At 36.0% G+C, this 16,513-nt stretch overlaps 1 protein-coding gene across 3 annotated transcripts in view; it reads left to right on the top strand.

Moving 5' to 3' along the window:
• Pank1 (pantothenate kinase 1) overlaps positions 1 to 16,222 on the top strand; it is a 62,055-nt gene extending 45,833 nt beyond the window's left edge. For all 3 annotated transcript variants that reach the window (XM_021253029.2, XM_087184888.1, XM_087184887.1), the window contains 4 exons: positions 4,769 to 4,945; positions 5,420 to 5,543; positions 10,054 to 10,179; positions 14,777 to 16,222. In XM_021253029.2, coding sequence (XP_021108688.2) covers positions 4,769 to 4,945; positions 5,420 to 5,543; positions 10,054 to 10,179; positions 14,777 to 14,848 — 499 coding nt within the window. In that variant the 3' untranslated portion in view covers positions 14,849 to 16,222. The remainder of the gene's footprint in view (positions 1 to 4,768; positions 4,946 to 5,419; positions 5,544 to 10,053; positions 10,180 to 14,776) is intronic.
• Positions 16,223 to 16,513: the final 291 nt, after the last annotated feature.

Genomic DNA, 16,513 nt, shown 5'->3' with positions numbered 1-16,513 from the left:
GGGGATGCCGTAGACAGGAGAACAGTCCTATGACTACAGTTTGTCCGAATACTTTTGATTTTTAGTACACATACCTGAAGGCCCATATGAGGGCAAATGGGCTCAGCTTTCTGTTAATGTGGATTCAACATGAGAAGAGGATCTGTTGACAAATATCTTTGAGAAACCATAGTGTAAACAAAATTAGTCAAGTTTTCCTTACTAAGACATTTCTCTAACTTATTGGACCACACAACTCATTCTTTTTTCTTAAGTTCTTTTATTGGTACATTTTAGGTATACAATTCGTTTACATTTATCATTGGGTGCTTGTACCTGTACATGATGTATCTTGGTTCTTATTTTTTCTCCATTACCTGTGTGCCCTTCACCCACTCCACCCTTCCCTATTTACGTAGACATCATTTCCATTTTTTTTCTTTTCTCATAGTTCTTCCTTTCCCTTCTTTCCTTTCCCCTTCCCCTCTCTTCACCCCTATGTCTTTGTACCTTTTTTCCTATTTCAAATTATCAGTTATTCATTTTGATCACTTTAACCCTTGTTTACACTATCAGTTTCTCACACTAGAGAAACTATTTGGTATTTACACATGAGTGTCCTATTTATTTCACTTAAGACTATGGCCTTGATATGCATCCATTTAGCTATAAATGACTAGTTTTCCATTCTTTATGGCTAAGTAATACTTCATTTTCTAAAAAAACCACATCTTCTTTATCCAGTTTCCAGTTCACACAACTCATTTTTAAAGGAATAGCTTAAGGAACTAGTGCCATATAGTCTGTGCTTGGGACATGATATTGAAACCATTGTTTTTGATAGATATCATGTTATTTCTCTGCATTTCATTATCCTCATTTCTGCCATGAATGCTGTTGTCTGGATGGTTCCTATAGCTTTTCTAGAACTGAAATTTTGTAGTACTACTCCCCATTAGGAGGTGAACTCAGCTTTTCTGTGTTTTTCATGGCTTATGATGGATCCATAAATCAATCGTTTCCCCATTGAGGAGGGAAGATGAGTTCCCCAGGAGATATTAGACAATGTCTGGAGATATTTTTTGGTTGTCACCACTGGTGGTGGGTTGCTACTGGCATCTAGTAGGTTGAAGTCGGGGATACTGCTAAAATAGTACAATATGCAGGGCAACTCCTCCAACAACAACAAATTATCAAGCTCCAAATGTCAGTAGTGCTGCTGTTGAAAAACCTTGGTTTACACGTGTTGCACATGCACACACACACACAAACTGAAGCCTGCTCAGATTCAGAGTATAGGCTGTGTTTTGTCAGTTAATTACTACTAGGCATACATTTTCTCATTGAGAATACAGAAGCTTATGTACTTTCTCAAATGCTCAGACAAAACTGACCCCATGTCCATTTAGAACTGTCAGGAGTATCACAGACAGGAATATTTCAGCTGAGCTGGTTTTATCTTAAAGACTGATCTTATAAAGGTAAAACTTTTAAGAAATTTCAGACTTCCTCCCACAAAGAGTAATTGAATTGTTAAAGCTAGTCCCAAGGAACAACAAGCTAAACATGTTCCACAATTAGAGATATTTACAGTTTTACTGATGAATACAACACAGGTACATTCTCAAACATGGAAACTGTAGGGATCTGGATCCTCTTAAATAACTGCTAAGAAGCTATTGCAATGTTTGGCTTCTTTTACAGAGGTAATAATACTCGTAAATTCTAGTTATTGCTAAATGCTCATTAATGACCAGTATCCTGCAATCATGAACAAATCCTGTCTGGGTGCCCAAGCTTCCTTGTAAGCTCTTTCTTCAAATAGTGGATATCAAAACATGCCTCAGGAGTCTGAAGGGTAATATGTGCCTCTCAGGGGCATCCCCAGGCAGTAGACGGGAAGGAAACCTCAAGTCTGTGGAGCCCCTGATCTTTGTTTAACCAGAATTATTCTGCCAAAGATTTCTTTTGGTCCAAGTTTAAAAACCTAAGTTATAAACTGCTGTGGTTAAGAGTGAACATCAATGTGTAAAACACGCTTTGGGAATCATTTTAAGCTTTATGTTTAAGGTTTAAGCTTTATGTTTTGAACTTATAGTTATAACTCCAAGTTTTTGTTACTGTATTATACCATATTTTCCCATCATGTCATTACAGAATATCAGACTTCTTTTAAACATTATTTTAAAAGATCTGCTTTTGTGTAATTTTATTGTATCACATATTGGATACCAACATTTTTTTTTTCCTGATGGCATCATCCTAATTTTAGTATGGAAGCTACTGGAAAAAATAATACCTCACAGTTGAGATTGGTAGAATGTGTAGTCTTTTAAAAGAAGAATGTAAAAATCTTTAATAAAAGTAGCAGTACATCTCATCTGCTCATTTGGAATTCATTTTAAGGGCATGACCATCAGTGATCAATGTTCTGCAATTCTCACCAATTATGAAAATGAGTAACTGAAGATTTCTTCTACTTTCTAAAATATTTTAATATGATGAGTAATGATAATTCTCTGATTTTTTCTACAAACATTTTTTTGTCTCTGACATACTGAAGGTTTTACTGTAGCTGGCAAAACAAACAGTTGTGTCTGATTGTAGCAAGGCACTCATTTGATTAAATAATGGTTTACAAGTTGAGGATATTAATAAAAGTGCTAGGAGACTCTTGGTTCTTCTATGACCTTGCATTCTTCCCTCCTATTTGCAGTTGTCTCAGCTGTGCTAATGCATGCTTGCTTTCCCCATTCAGCTCTTTATCTGGAGTCACCTGTCATTTTCCAGTCGTACTTGCCCCTTTTCACTACACCAGCACATCAGTTGATGAGTTACCTTCTTTCTAAGTCAGCCAGTATCTTCAGTTGCCTGCCTTTCGAGTAGGTTGTTGAATACTTTAAGATGAATCCTTGTTGTTCAAATAAAGATTATTAGAGGGCGGGGGATTTAGCTCAGTGGTTCCGTCACCTGCCTCGAAAGCGCAAGGACCAAAGTTCGATCCCCAGTGCCAAAAAAAAAAAAGAAAGATTATTAGGAATAGTAAAAGGTACTGAGAAGCTAGAAAAGTAAACAAAGACTTCTTTTAAAAAATATAAAAAGGAGAAAACACAACAAATCTAGATGGCAAACAAACCCTAAGATATTTCCATTAATTAAAACACAGCAGGGAGGATGTAACTCAGTGGTAGAGTGTTTGTGTGGAATAGGGCAGGCACTGGTCTCTAGTAGCACACACACAACCCATATTTATCTTTGTGGGATAGCATAATATACCATATTAAATATAAATGCAGATAACTTTATTAGAACAAATCCAGACTTCCTAGCATGACTGATTTGTCACTGTAAAAATTTATACAGAGTTCTTTGTTTTCTTATGCCCCTGCACCCACAATTTAGGTAACTGCTACTGACCATGGCTAGCTACATAATTTTCCAGGAACCCATAATTTCAGTCAAGAAGCATTGTTTTGTTTTCACTTTGTTGGCAATCAAATCCAGAGCTTTGAACATACTAGGCAAATAATCTAACAATGAGGTATACCCTCAGCCCCAGGATATTTTTGAATAAGAAATATGGTTTAAAACTATTACCTACTTTTGTTATGAGTTAAAGAACTATATACATGCCCATCTATAATCTAATACTTCCTTGTTAAGCTTTACTGGCAATAAACATCATCTACCCTTAATTTTCTTATTTATAAATTTAGTTAAAAATAACCTTAATCTCAACTTAATGTTTTTCTTAGAACTAAAAGCCAATACCCAAAAGCAAATTGGGTCCTCAGAGCCAGTTGTTCTTTGGGATTTCAGAACTAATTTATATAAGCAACTTTCTTATGTTTATTCTTCCACTTGGTAAACAAAAGGTCAAACCTGTGTTCAGGTTTAGGAATCAGAGCTCCTTTTCCTTCTAGTGATAGCTTTACCCTGACTCTGTTTTTCTTTCTACCAGGTAACTTTGATATTAACATACAATTTAGTTGATTCTCAACTACTATAACTTGTAATTTTATTTTAAAAAGACTATTTTAGAGGAATTTTCCCCAAAACAATTGAAATGTTTTAAAACAGTTCAAGCATTGGAATCTTTTTGTGACCTTTGTTACTACTTTTTACTCTTGGGTGGTAAGTAAAGTATCGGTAACCTTTTCTGAAGTTTACCAGAAAAAAAACTCCAACAGGACATAGATTCATAATTTTGTTTTCAAAATCTGAGGTGGAATGACAGAGTCAAGCAGGAGATCAGGCAAAGTCAAGCAGAAGACAGCCTTTGGGCTAGTTGCTGCTGGCAGCATCCTAGTTCCATTTTGTCACCAGAGAGTTTGGCTCTATAGTTGTGAATTATGGTCACACTTTTTTTCTTGTTATTTGTATTTAGCTATATGTGTTGGTAAAAATATCCGTCATTTCTCTGGTTATTTGCTGCTTTGAGACCACCCGAATAGAGGAGAACGTGATTTGCCCCTGTTTTACAGGTGGAAGACTGAATGCAGTGTTTAGCTTAGTGGCTAGTTGAAGGTCTCACAATCAGTGAGAATGTTTCTTCAGTTTTGTTCTCAAATTTAGGGGCAAGTTTTCTTTGTTGTTTAATTTTAGTTTCTGCCCTCTTTTCTTATCTGATCTATCATAAAGTTCTTTTGCAATCTACCACTTTAATTCAAGTGCCCCTTTGCTTTTCTTCTGTTTTTCTTGACCAATATTGATAGTCTTAATGTAGCTGGGGACTTGGATGGGCATATCTTCAAGTAAAATTTAAAAATAAACCTTATTGTTCCTTCAGTCTTGGAGGTGGAACATTCCTAGGCCTATGTTGCTTGCTGACTGGTTGTGAGACCTTTGAAGAAGCTCTGGAAATGGCAGCTAAAGGCGACAGCACCAATGTTGATAAGCTGGTGAAGGACATTTACGGAGGAGACTATGAACGATTTGGCCTTCAAGGATCTGCTGTAGCATCAAGGTAGAGACTAAGTAGCTAGGAGCAGTAGTGATTAAACTTAGACCAGCCTCTCCACCCAGGCCATTCATTTAGTTACTTTAAAAGCTTTAACCTACTGGCATGGTGCAAGTATCTATCATATCAGATCTCAGACTTGAAGCACTGAGATATTTTGCTCTTGATGTTTGTGCTTAAAATAAGGCAACTTTGAAAGAAGGTTCTGGAAAACTGCAACCGTTTCCCCTGTTCCATTCTTAGCCAGATTTCTACAGGCATTAAAAGCCCCACTCTCATTAATGGCCATACTATTTTGTCCTTGTTAAGGAAGGACTGCCAGCCATTCATACGATATAATTCTGTCTGCTTATAAATTGTAGCAAAAATCAGGTCTTTTGAGCTTGAACAGTTATTCGGAGCTTTTCACAATACCATGGTAGAAGCATGAGTCCTGCTTGAGGATGATTTTGAACAATCTCACTGATATTTCCAACATAGCTTTGGCAACATGATGAGTAAAGAAAAACGAGAGTCCATCAGCAAGGAAGACCTTGCCCGGGCCACACTGGTCACCATCACCAACAACATCGGCTCTATTGCTCGGATGTGTGCACTGAGTGAGGTAAGGTCTTAACCTAGGGAAAGCCATGTGTCATTCTTACACATTATTTTTCACAGTGTGATTAACTGTGGTCTCCTATAAAACTGTGTGTACATCCTCAGGAAACCTGCCCTTTACTATGTAATCACACGTTACAGAGTGGGAAGGATGTGCATTGTAACTGGACACAGGATAATACATGATAAACTATTGAGCCATGGAAACATGTTAAAATTCCCACCCCTACCATAACCTCTGTAATATCATCATTGCCACATGCCCCTTGAAATGTGAGGAAAAGCTCTATCCTTGTAAATAATTGTAGATAAAATGCTTCCATTTACAATATTTGATATTCTCTCTGCTTTCAGCTTCTTTACAGTGTTGCCTTGTGGCATGGAGTTCAAGCAGCATTGTACAGGGCTATCAAAGCACAGAGAGCTTGCTACAGCCAAGGCCACCCAGAGCCCCAGGCACAAGAAGGTGTGGAGTTGGTGACAGAGGAAGCCTTATTAACATGTTTTAAAACATTGCAAAATGCCTTTTGAGAAAATGGACCTCTTCTCTGAATTATAAGACTTATAAAGTAGAACAACTCTTACTGAATTGTGTTAGGAGAACAAGAAAAGAAAGTTGGAGCATGGAACAAGACATAGGAGAAATATTAGAAAAACATAATAGATCAGCAATGGAGTTTTGAAGTATATAATTTTAATAGAAATATGACATACATATAGAAGAAAGCTAAAATCATAATTGTACAACTCAGTGAATTTTCACAGATGCACATCTGCATAGTCACCACTTTGATCAAGTATCATTACAGATACTTAGAAACCCTTTGAAGGGCCCTCAAGAAGAGTGAATAAGGAGCCAAGTTGAATAGTGGAGTTTTGGATACAAGGCATTCTTTATAATGGTTAGGTGCTAGCCCTGCCTTTGAGCTTTGGAGTTACAAAAGAGACACATTTCATAACACTGACATGTGCCAGGCTCATAACTTTTTGGAAGTTCCTAGTTCAGATGTAGTTTAAATCAGAGGCTGATAATCAGATACAAGTATTTTAGAGACTGCTTTTTCAAAGTCCACTTTGGTCATGAGATTCATTGTAACAGAAGGTTTATTTTTTGGCATTAACCTTTAAAGAGTGTTTTTCCAAATAGCCAAACAAGCTGTAAGACTAATGTGTGTATAACTGGCTGTACTCATGGGCTTTCAAAGGTCAGTTCCATGGTAATACCCTTTGCTCCACAGAGCAATAGATGCCCTTTCCCCTACTTGCCACAGAGCTGCCTTTGGCCTTACACTTGTGGCTGGAGTGAGCCAGCAGGTCTTTTCACAGGTATCATTAGTCACTTCAAGAGAGGACTCCTGACTATTTTTCACTATTTGGAAATGTAGTCATGTTGTATACTGGTTTGACCAACAATTTTAGATGTTTCTGTAGAGCTTAGTGAATGGAGGGACTTCATTTATTCCCTTGAGGCCAAGCCTGCTTCAGAGGGTATGCAGCCAGCCCAGGCTCCCAGGGAACACACCAGTGACTGGCAGCATCGGATTTTCTTGTGAGAGTAGGAACTAAGTCATTCCATTGTTCTCTGGAGTTGCAGACTTGAGAATCTTTGATTCCAGCCATTTCACAAGGGGTGGCACTACATTTACTGGTCTAAAACATTTGAGTTGTGATGATTAGAATGCTATGAAATGCTTCCTCATCAACTTTAAATTTCCTCAGTTATATTCTTGAATAGAAAATACAGACATATAATGCAGAGTTCTGAAGACAGCAGAAAGACCTAGAGGGAAGTGAGCCAACACTTTCATCCTGTCCCTCAGTGTGAACCTCACTAGATATAGGCAGCCCTAGTTTTTTGTTAGTTTGTTTCTACCCTTATTGTTTGCAATATAAAATTAATATCTTTGCAAAGGTAGTGAACTCTACATAGCATTCTTTTTTTTATATAACAGCTTTACTGACTATAGTCATATACCATACAATTCATCCTGTACATACTGTTCTACATCTTGCTTTATCAGCTTTTTATTAAGAAAATAGGTAAACATACATATGGAAAAGAGAATAGTTTAAAAAATTTCCACTTACCCATCAACTCCAACTCAACAGTTGTCAAGACTTTGCTGCACATGCTTTATCTGTTTTTCTTCTTCCCTCTGCTCCTCTCCCCTCATTTTTTTTTGTCATTTTTTTGCCAAAATATCAGAAAGCAGCCGGGGATTTAGCTCAGTGGTTCAGGTGCCTGCCTCACAATCACAAGGTCCTGAGTTTGATCCCTGGTACCAAAAAAAAAAAAAAAAAAAAATCAGAAAGCAAATCCCAGCTGTTGTATCGATCTAGATGTATTTGTATGCAGCTCTGAAAATAATTGCCTCTTGCTTTTTAAAAACAACATATGTTTAGCTTGTTCATATCAATATATTTTAAATTGTGTTTTTTTAACATACAGATACACTGTTTTGATTTGATTTTCTAATGGGATTTCATGTTTTTCTACTATTGTGCCACTATTACGAAGCCAGGCATGGTGGCGCATGCCTGTAATCTCAGCACTCAGGAGGTTGAGGCAGAAGGATCATTGAGAGTTCAAGGTCAGCCTAGGTTACATAGTGAGTTTAAATCCAGCCTGAACTATGTAGCAAGACCCTGTCTCAACAACTCCCCTCCCTTCTAGAAAGAACTTGCGGTATATTTATATATAGTATATGCATAGACATTATATACTATACGTACTATATACATATAGTATATACACAAACACAATTTTGCATACATGTCATTGTATCTATAGGATAAATTCCCAGAAAGGATATTGCTGACTCAAAGAATATGTGGATTGTAATTTTGGTACATATTATAAAGTTCCCTCCATACAGATGGTTCTAATTTATATTTCCAGCAATCAGAGTATAAAAATACAAATTTCTCCAAAGAGGGTTATCAAATTTTTCATCTTTTCAAACTATTAATTGGATAACAAATCCATTTTATGTGATACATACTGGGAATATTTCCTGTTTATTGCTTAGTGTTTGGATTTGTTGTGATTTTTTTCCCCCTGAATAAATGTTTGACTTGTTTCAAGTAAATATATCAACTTTTAATGAATATTGAGCATTATACTTCCATTTCAATTATTTAAAAAAATTTTTATGTTTTCCATTAATCTTATTTTGGATCTTTCTTTTCTTTCTTTCTTTCTTTCTTTCTTTCTTTCTTTCTTTCTTTCCCTTCCTCCCTTCCTTCCTTCTTTCCTTTCCTTTCCTTTCCCTTCCTTTCTTCCTTCCTTCTTTCTTTCTTTCTTTCTTTCTTTCTTTCCTTCTTTCTTTCTTTCCTCATTCATATTTTTGACCCATCAGGAATTTATTTGAAATACAGAATGCTCATCAGCTTTTAATGCCACTTCTACTCCTTTTAGCTTTCTACTAAGGTAATACAGGACTGGCTTTCAGCAAGTCCTATCTTGGGCTACCTAAGTTTAATAAAATTCCTCTGTAGTTTTTCTTACTTTGAATGTTCCTTGCCATCCCTTAGTATGTGGGCAGTTTGTTGCTATGGTTCTTTTTTTAATGGAAACTTATTAAGTCCACCCTTGACCTCTTCACCCATGGAAATTTTTCAGCTGCTAATGATCTCGTGAACATGCATTGTTAGAATTTAAAAGAGTTAAAAGTTGATGTTCCCAGACCCTGATTACTACCAATAGACTGAGCAGAAAACAATGCCACCATCAAAGATTCTTTTGCTTTTGTTGAGTGACCATAACAACTACCTCTGTGCAGAATGAGTGCCGAGCAGTCTCTGCAAGGTAGACAAGCTGAGCTCAGCCTTAAGCTTAAGAAATACCTTGAGGAATGGGAAGCGTTGTGAGATGAAAGTACACTGGAGATGGAAGCTTATGGGATTGGAAGCCTGTTTACATGGGCAGGATAGGAGAGGAGTGTTCATAAGTGTGTGTTCAGAATGCAAATCTCCATCCATAGTGACAAAAATACAAATGTATTTTGTGTCATCATACTTTAATCCGTATGTTGACCAAACAGGATATTCTGCCATATATCCCGAGGGCAGAGAGACAATTGTTTCTGCTTTATATTCCCAGTATTCAGCACAGAGCAAACTGAACCACGCCATCACCCTTTCATTTATCAGTTAGTTATAATAGTATTTTATACTTGGAAGTGTGGGGGATTAAGGTAATATACAAGAAAGTTTAGCTGAACTTGAACTCTAGTTACAATTTTATATGTGTGGGAAGCTGAATTTCATGTCAGACCTAATGCAATCTGACATAACAGCAGAAAATAAGATCAGTGTTTGTTTCTGCTTTGCCCAACCAAAATCTTACTCTCCATTTTGGAGATGTTGAAATAGTTCCACTTAAAAATTTGCTGGGTAAAAAAAAAAAAAATTAATGATGCAAAGTTCTGTACAAAGACATACAGAACATTTGGTCTTTGCTAAATGTTACTTTTATACCACATTTATTTGTTTTTCTTTAACTTCTTTTTCAGAATATTGACAGAGTTGTGTTTGTTGGGAATTTCCTCAGAATTAATATGGTCTCTATGAAGCTGCTAGCATATGCTATGGATTTTTGGTCCAAAGGACAGCTGAAAGCTCTGTTTTTAGAACATGAGGTAGGTTTAGCTTGCATAGATGTTAATTACCCTATGTGTAATGTATTTTGGTTTGTCTAAAATATGAGCAGATCGTTAAATTTTAAAATTCACCAAGTAGAAAAACTGCCATTTAAACTTTGCATTTATGTGAAGGTAAAGAAAGAACTATATATAAAACAGATGCTTCCTTACCAGCAATTGGTGGTACTGGTTGATGTATAATAAATTTTTTTGTTTGTTTGTTTTTTGGTACCCGGGATCAAACTCAGGACCTTGAGCTTGCAAGGCAGGCACAGTGCCACTGAGCTAAATACCCAGCCCCTGGTTGTTTAATTTTTAAAAAAACCATTGGGAATGTGAATTTAGTGTACTCATTTTGGAAAACATTATGGAAGTTTCTCAAAACACTAAAAATAAATCTACCATTTGATGCAGTCATCATACTTTACCCAAAAGACCTGAAATAAGTATGTTGAAGAGATGTCTACATGCTCATGTTCATTGCAGATCTGTTTACAATAGGCAAGAAATGGAATCAACATAAGTGTTCATCGGCAGATGACTAGATAAAGAAAATGTGGTACACCCTAGCATACTGTTCAGCCTTTAAAAAGAATGAAATTCTGTCCTTTTTAACAACACAAGTAAAATTTATGAACATTATTTTAAGTGAAATAAGTCAGACCCAGAAAGACAAACAGCACATGTTCTCACTTATAGGTAGACTGTAAAACTTAATTTATAAAAGTAGAGAATGGAATGGTGGTTTTAGAGGATGGAGATTGGAAGGAACAGGGAACTAACGGTCAAAGGAAACAAAATATCAGGAAGAAAAAGTTTTTTGAGATCTATCATATAGGATGGTGAATATAGTTAATAATATTGTATTATACATTTCAAAATAAGAAAGTAAATTTCAAATGTTCTCACTACAGAAAAAGGTAAGTATTTGAGGTGATGGATATATTAATTAGCTTTATTCTACATTGTATTCATAAGTCATCATATCACTTTGTACTGTATACTGGTCAGCTTTTCCACTGCTGAACAAAATATCTGATACTGGCAACTTGAAGAAGTTTATTTTGGCACATGGTTTCAGAGGTTTCAGTCCATGGTGGCAGTCTCCAAAGCAGAAACATCATCATGGCAGAAGAATTAGGTACAGCAAAGCTCCTCACTTAACGGTGCCCAGGAAGCAGAGTGAGCAAGAAAGAGCCAGTGAACAAGGGACCAGGGATCAGATACAGTCCCCAAGGTCATGCCCTATGACCTACTTCTCCAAGTAGGCCACACCTCCTACTAGCCTATTCAGCTATGAAGTCAACACCATTGATGAGCTTTGTGCCCAGTCACCTCTCCAGGAAACTCTTAATCCTGTCACATTGACAATGGAAGTTAACTAGCACCCATCCCATAAATATATATAATTATAAATTGTCAATTTACAATGAATTTAAAAAGTGTAAAGTCAGTTAAAATAGAAATCATTAAAAAATATCTCCTTGTTTTAACCATTTTGTTTTAACTTAAAAATGTATAAATGTATATTTGTCAGTCTTTTGATGTAACAGCAAGGTTCATTTTGGGGCCTGGCTTATGCTGATTAGACATAATTATTCTTTCATAATCTGTAAGAATAGTGCATCTTCTTTGATTTCCAGTTATTTCCTTAAAGTGGAGTAAGAAATTAAAGATACTTATGAAGTAATTTGGTTGCAGAATCCTTTCAGATTTTTCTCCTTCATGTGGTGGCATCCACCTAAGTAGAAAGCAATGGCTTATGACTACCTTTTTCAATCTTTTTCAAGAGTTTGCTGAATTTTTTTTTGCACTCTTCTTATTGGTTAACATGGTTAATAATTAGATTATTACCTAAGCAATGAAACTGCCATGACAAATGTCAAGGTAAACACAGCTGGCTTTTGGCAAGTAAACAATGAACTAGTGAGAACAGACATGCTTAGTCTTCTTCAGTGCCCTTGGCCAATAATAAGCCTGTTAATAGGGAAAATAGCATCAGTTCATCTAGAGCATCTTTTACATGTCATTTCTACCATGATATAAATCAAGATTTCCAAGAGCAAGTGGGGGGCCCTTCCTTCTTCTCTGTACTTTCTCTGTCACCCACTTTAAGATCAGTTCTGTAGAGAGCTACTACCGTTTATAACAGGTGGTACATAATGTCTTATACATGAAGCATCAGAAAAAGCATTAATTAGTATTCTAAATTCCAATTATAATGAATAACTGCACTAGCACTTCTCTTATCTCCAAAGTGAATTAGTTGAGAAACTACTGATGTAATTAGAAGTTATATAGAGCTCTCTATGCCCGTATTTTCCGTTATTAGAACATATAAAATGAGAACTTAAATATAAACAGTAAAGGCCAATGATAGACATTAACACTGAAGATCCTTTCTTTGTCTCTCTCGCTTTCTCTCTCTTTCATAGGCTTAAAGCATGGAGTGATAAATGTTTTTTTGGATGAGGGAGATTAAGGTCCCAGAACATTCACTGTTCCTCCCCTCAACCCAGGCAGCTCCCTCTGGTTCTGCTTATTTATGGTTTCCATAAATAAGGTTTTGTTTGAAAAAGAAAAATGTATCACAGCTTAAAAATTACATAAAAGAAAAAAGAAAACCGCTATTTTGGTTCAATACAACTGTCATATTTAGCAATAAAAATCAATGTTTCCAATTGTCTTTTTTTTTTTTTTTTTTTGGTACCGGGGATCAAACTCGGAACCTTGCGCTTGTGAGGCAGGCAGCAAAACCACTGAGCTAAATCCCCAGCCCTATTTCCAATTCTTTTATCTGTCATTAATCTGTATTTTGTCTATCAACTTTATGTCCAGATCTTGACCTAATGCAAACAACAAAGCCTATGAACTATCAGGGATGAAAAGTCATCTCCAGGATTATACGAGTTTTTGGTGTTAAAATAGGAAATGAGATCTAGTGTTTTTAGAAAAGCTACGTCTGTACATAAGCATGCTATGCAGTCCCCAGCCTCTGTGGATTGTAGCATTATTCATTTGTTACTATATGACCTAACTCATTCTCTGTGGCCAATGAACCTCTTGAAGGTGTCCTTTGGAAAATTCTCCACATTCTTAAATTCACTTTGGCTTTGGCAGGCTTTGCCAGGAAATACTACAGAGGGACAACTTCTGAAAGGCACTGCTTTGGTGGTTTTCAGGTCACTTGGCGATGGCCTTAGGAGTCCTTGCTTGCTAATTTCTCTTTCACTCAACTAGTATTCTAGAGAATTCCCTAATAGAAGGTGTTTAGCCAAGATGTTCAAAGTACAACATTTTGTTGACTGTGAGATCTTAGATAATAATTATCTCTCAATCTCTGTTTTAGCATTTTTAAAATGAGCTGATAGAATATGTCTCATAGAGTTATTGTGGAGATTAAATGAATACATTCATGTAAAATGCTTAGAAAAGTTCTAGCAAGTAGTGAGGTCTGAACAAATGTTACCTGGCAGCAGCAACAGCAGAGGTCCTGCCATTCTTGACACATCCATACCCATCACAGCAGTAATTGTCAGACAAATGCCATAGCAGTGCAGTCTCCTGACTTTGGAAACCTGGTTGGTAGGGATTAAATATTTGAGTGACACCCCTCCCCATCTCAATTCATATGTTGAAATCCTAATCCCCCAGATGATGGCATTAAGAGGTAGGGCCTTGGGGAAGAGATTAAATCACGAAGGTTGACCTCTTATAAACGGGATTCACATTCTTACAAAGAGCCCAAGAGAACTGCCTTGCCTCTTCTGCCATATGAGATCACAATGAGAAATACAGCAGTCTGTGAAGAGTTGGCCTCAACAGACACCTTGATCTTGGCCTTCCCCACCTCCAGGAGTCTAAGAAATAAGTTTCTAATTGTTTGTAAGCCTCCCAACTTAAGAAGTCCTACAGACTTAAGATACAAGTTTTTTAAATTTCTGGATTCATTTCCTTTCATTTTCAGAGAAACAAGGGCTTCTATTTTACAGATGGGTGGAGTGAGGCTCAGGCTGACTTTAAGAGCCTTCCCTGAATCTACTGACAGAAGTTTAGGGCTTTCTTCTGTGAGATAACCGTTTTGCCGTCAGGTAGAATTGAGCACTAAGCCCTGGTACAATTCTTGAAAGGGCAATAATTTACTTTATTACCTTTCATTTCTCATCTGTGAAATAATAATTTAAATTTTGTCATGGCAAAGATTGAAATGAAATAGTTATAATACTAGCAATACTCAGCATTTACTTAGTACACACCATGTGTCAGATACTATTTTAAGCACTTTACATATATTAACTTATTTAATACATATAAATAGGCATTCAAAAATTCTTGTAATTATTTCACTATATTTCTTAGCAAAGAGTTAGTTTTGTTTTGTTTTGTTTATGGTACTGGGGATTGAACCCATGGGCTTACTTGTGCTAAGCATGCACTGTTCTACTGAGCTATATCCCCAGCCTGAGAATTCAGTTTTCAATTTTCTCCTTCATCTATAAAAAAGGGGGCAGCATTCCTAGAACTATTAAAAGTAGTAGGTCTTTGGCTGCGGTTCAGAGACAATCCTACAGAAGTTTTCCATTGTTTTTTATAGGGCTATTTTGGAGCTGTTGGGGCACTGTTGGAACTGTTCAAAATGACTGATGACCGTAGAGATGAACAGTAGTCGGAGTAGCCTCCAGCGAGGACAGAGAACTGACAGTTGATGCTGGAGAAGGTGGAAATTGCTATGGAATGGAAGCCAAGCCATTATGGCAGATTGAACCTGCTGGATTTGTAAATAATTTAAAATCCTTCTAGCTGATCTTTTATTCTTAGGTTTTGAGCTTATGATTCAAAGTGGGGAATACAAGAGGTTTTTTCTGTATACTGTATTTTTTTAAAAAATTTTTGTGCAGTGTGGCCAAACCTACCAATTTTATGCATTAACTTTGAAAAATTGTATGATATCTAAGAAGGACCTGATATGTAAGTGCTATTCATTTTTCTTCTGGGGTTTACTGATCCGTGTGATAATTTTAACTTCATTTAGTAATTACTCTAGGAGATTTTACCTTTACTTATATTTTTCATGACGTTTCATGATTCACTGTTGGTTTCAAATGAAACTACAAATCTGGCATGTTTTACTGTGAACACTATTTTTGTTTGTTTGTGTATCCTTTTTTGTCTTCTGGGAGGAAAGGGAAACTTTACCCCTGTTTGTATCCTCTAATGCTTTCCCTCTCCCTTTCCCATAGCTTTTCTTTATTGTAATTTTTCTTATCAATCAAGGTGCTGACCAACTCATTATAAAGTTAAACACCAAATCTAAAGCTCTCAAGAATGCCCATGAAGAGAAGACTCAAAAAGTATTAATAAATTTAATGAGTTCGGCAAAAAATAAAACTACATGCAACTTTATTTTATCCCTTATAAATATAGTGTTTCATTGGATTTATTTTATGCTACATTATGTTTAATTGAAATATTCTATGATAAAATGTCCTTACCCACATATACATATAAGTGACAGCAAATCCTTGTGCAAGAAATTTGGGAATTACTGGGGGAGATCTCCCAATAGATGAATTGTTTCTATCAGATTTAGGGGAAATCATGATTTGATGTGTCAAGTAGTAATAACTGTCTGTTTTGTACATGTATGTACCTAGGAGCTTTGTAACAAGGTATCTTAATAATGTTAAAGTCCTCTACATTCTTAATATTTTAAACTGAAAACTGGACTTTAATACCAGTTTCTAAAATTAAAAATTAATTTATGATATGGATCTCTCTATATATAATTTTTTTAAAGATTCCACTAACTTTCAAATAAGGGTCTTGTACACAGATTGGAACACATGAGATCTAATGGTCTTTTGAGTGATCATTGAAAGGGAGTTTTGAAGGGCAATACAATTGCTCCATGATGAACATTCCTTTCTCTGTCTTCTGATCATCATCTTTAATTTCTGTATCTTTAAGTCTTGAAGAAGTTGATGCTAATCGAGGAATTTACTTGTCTGGTTGAAATAAAGCCTGTTTCTGTTGTGATGTTTTTAACGTATATGTTATTTTCATTTCTTAATCCTCATTTTCATGTGTTGTGTTCTTGGTACTCTACATTGTATAATTTGAAGTTTTCCCATAAGTGTGGCAAGGTCTAAAACTGTGTCTTCAGTCGAAGCTGTAGTCCTATGTAGAGATTTTTTTTTTTAATTTAGCTTTATTGTTCTTATATAGCTGACTCCTTAATGCCAAACTATCACTGATATACTTGATTCCAAAGGAGTTCAAAATTTGTTCATCACTAATACATTTTATCAACTTCTGCCTGGCTTGAAAAAAT

The sequence above is a fragment of the Heterocephalus glaber genome, unplaced genomic scaffold, assembly GCF_053883595.1.
Source record: "Heterocephalus glaber isolate CG9 unplaced genomic scaffold, H.glaber_assembly_v1.0 deba00001497, whole genome shotgun sequence".
NCBI lineage: Eukaryota > Metazoa > Chordata > Mammalia > Rodentia > Bathyergidae > Heterocephalus > Heterocephalus glaber.
The sequence above is the reverse complement of the archived record's forward strand: the minus strand, read 5'-3'. Positions and strand labels throughout refer to the sequence as shown.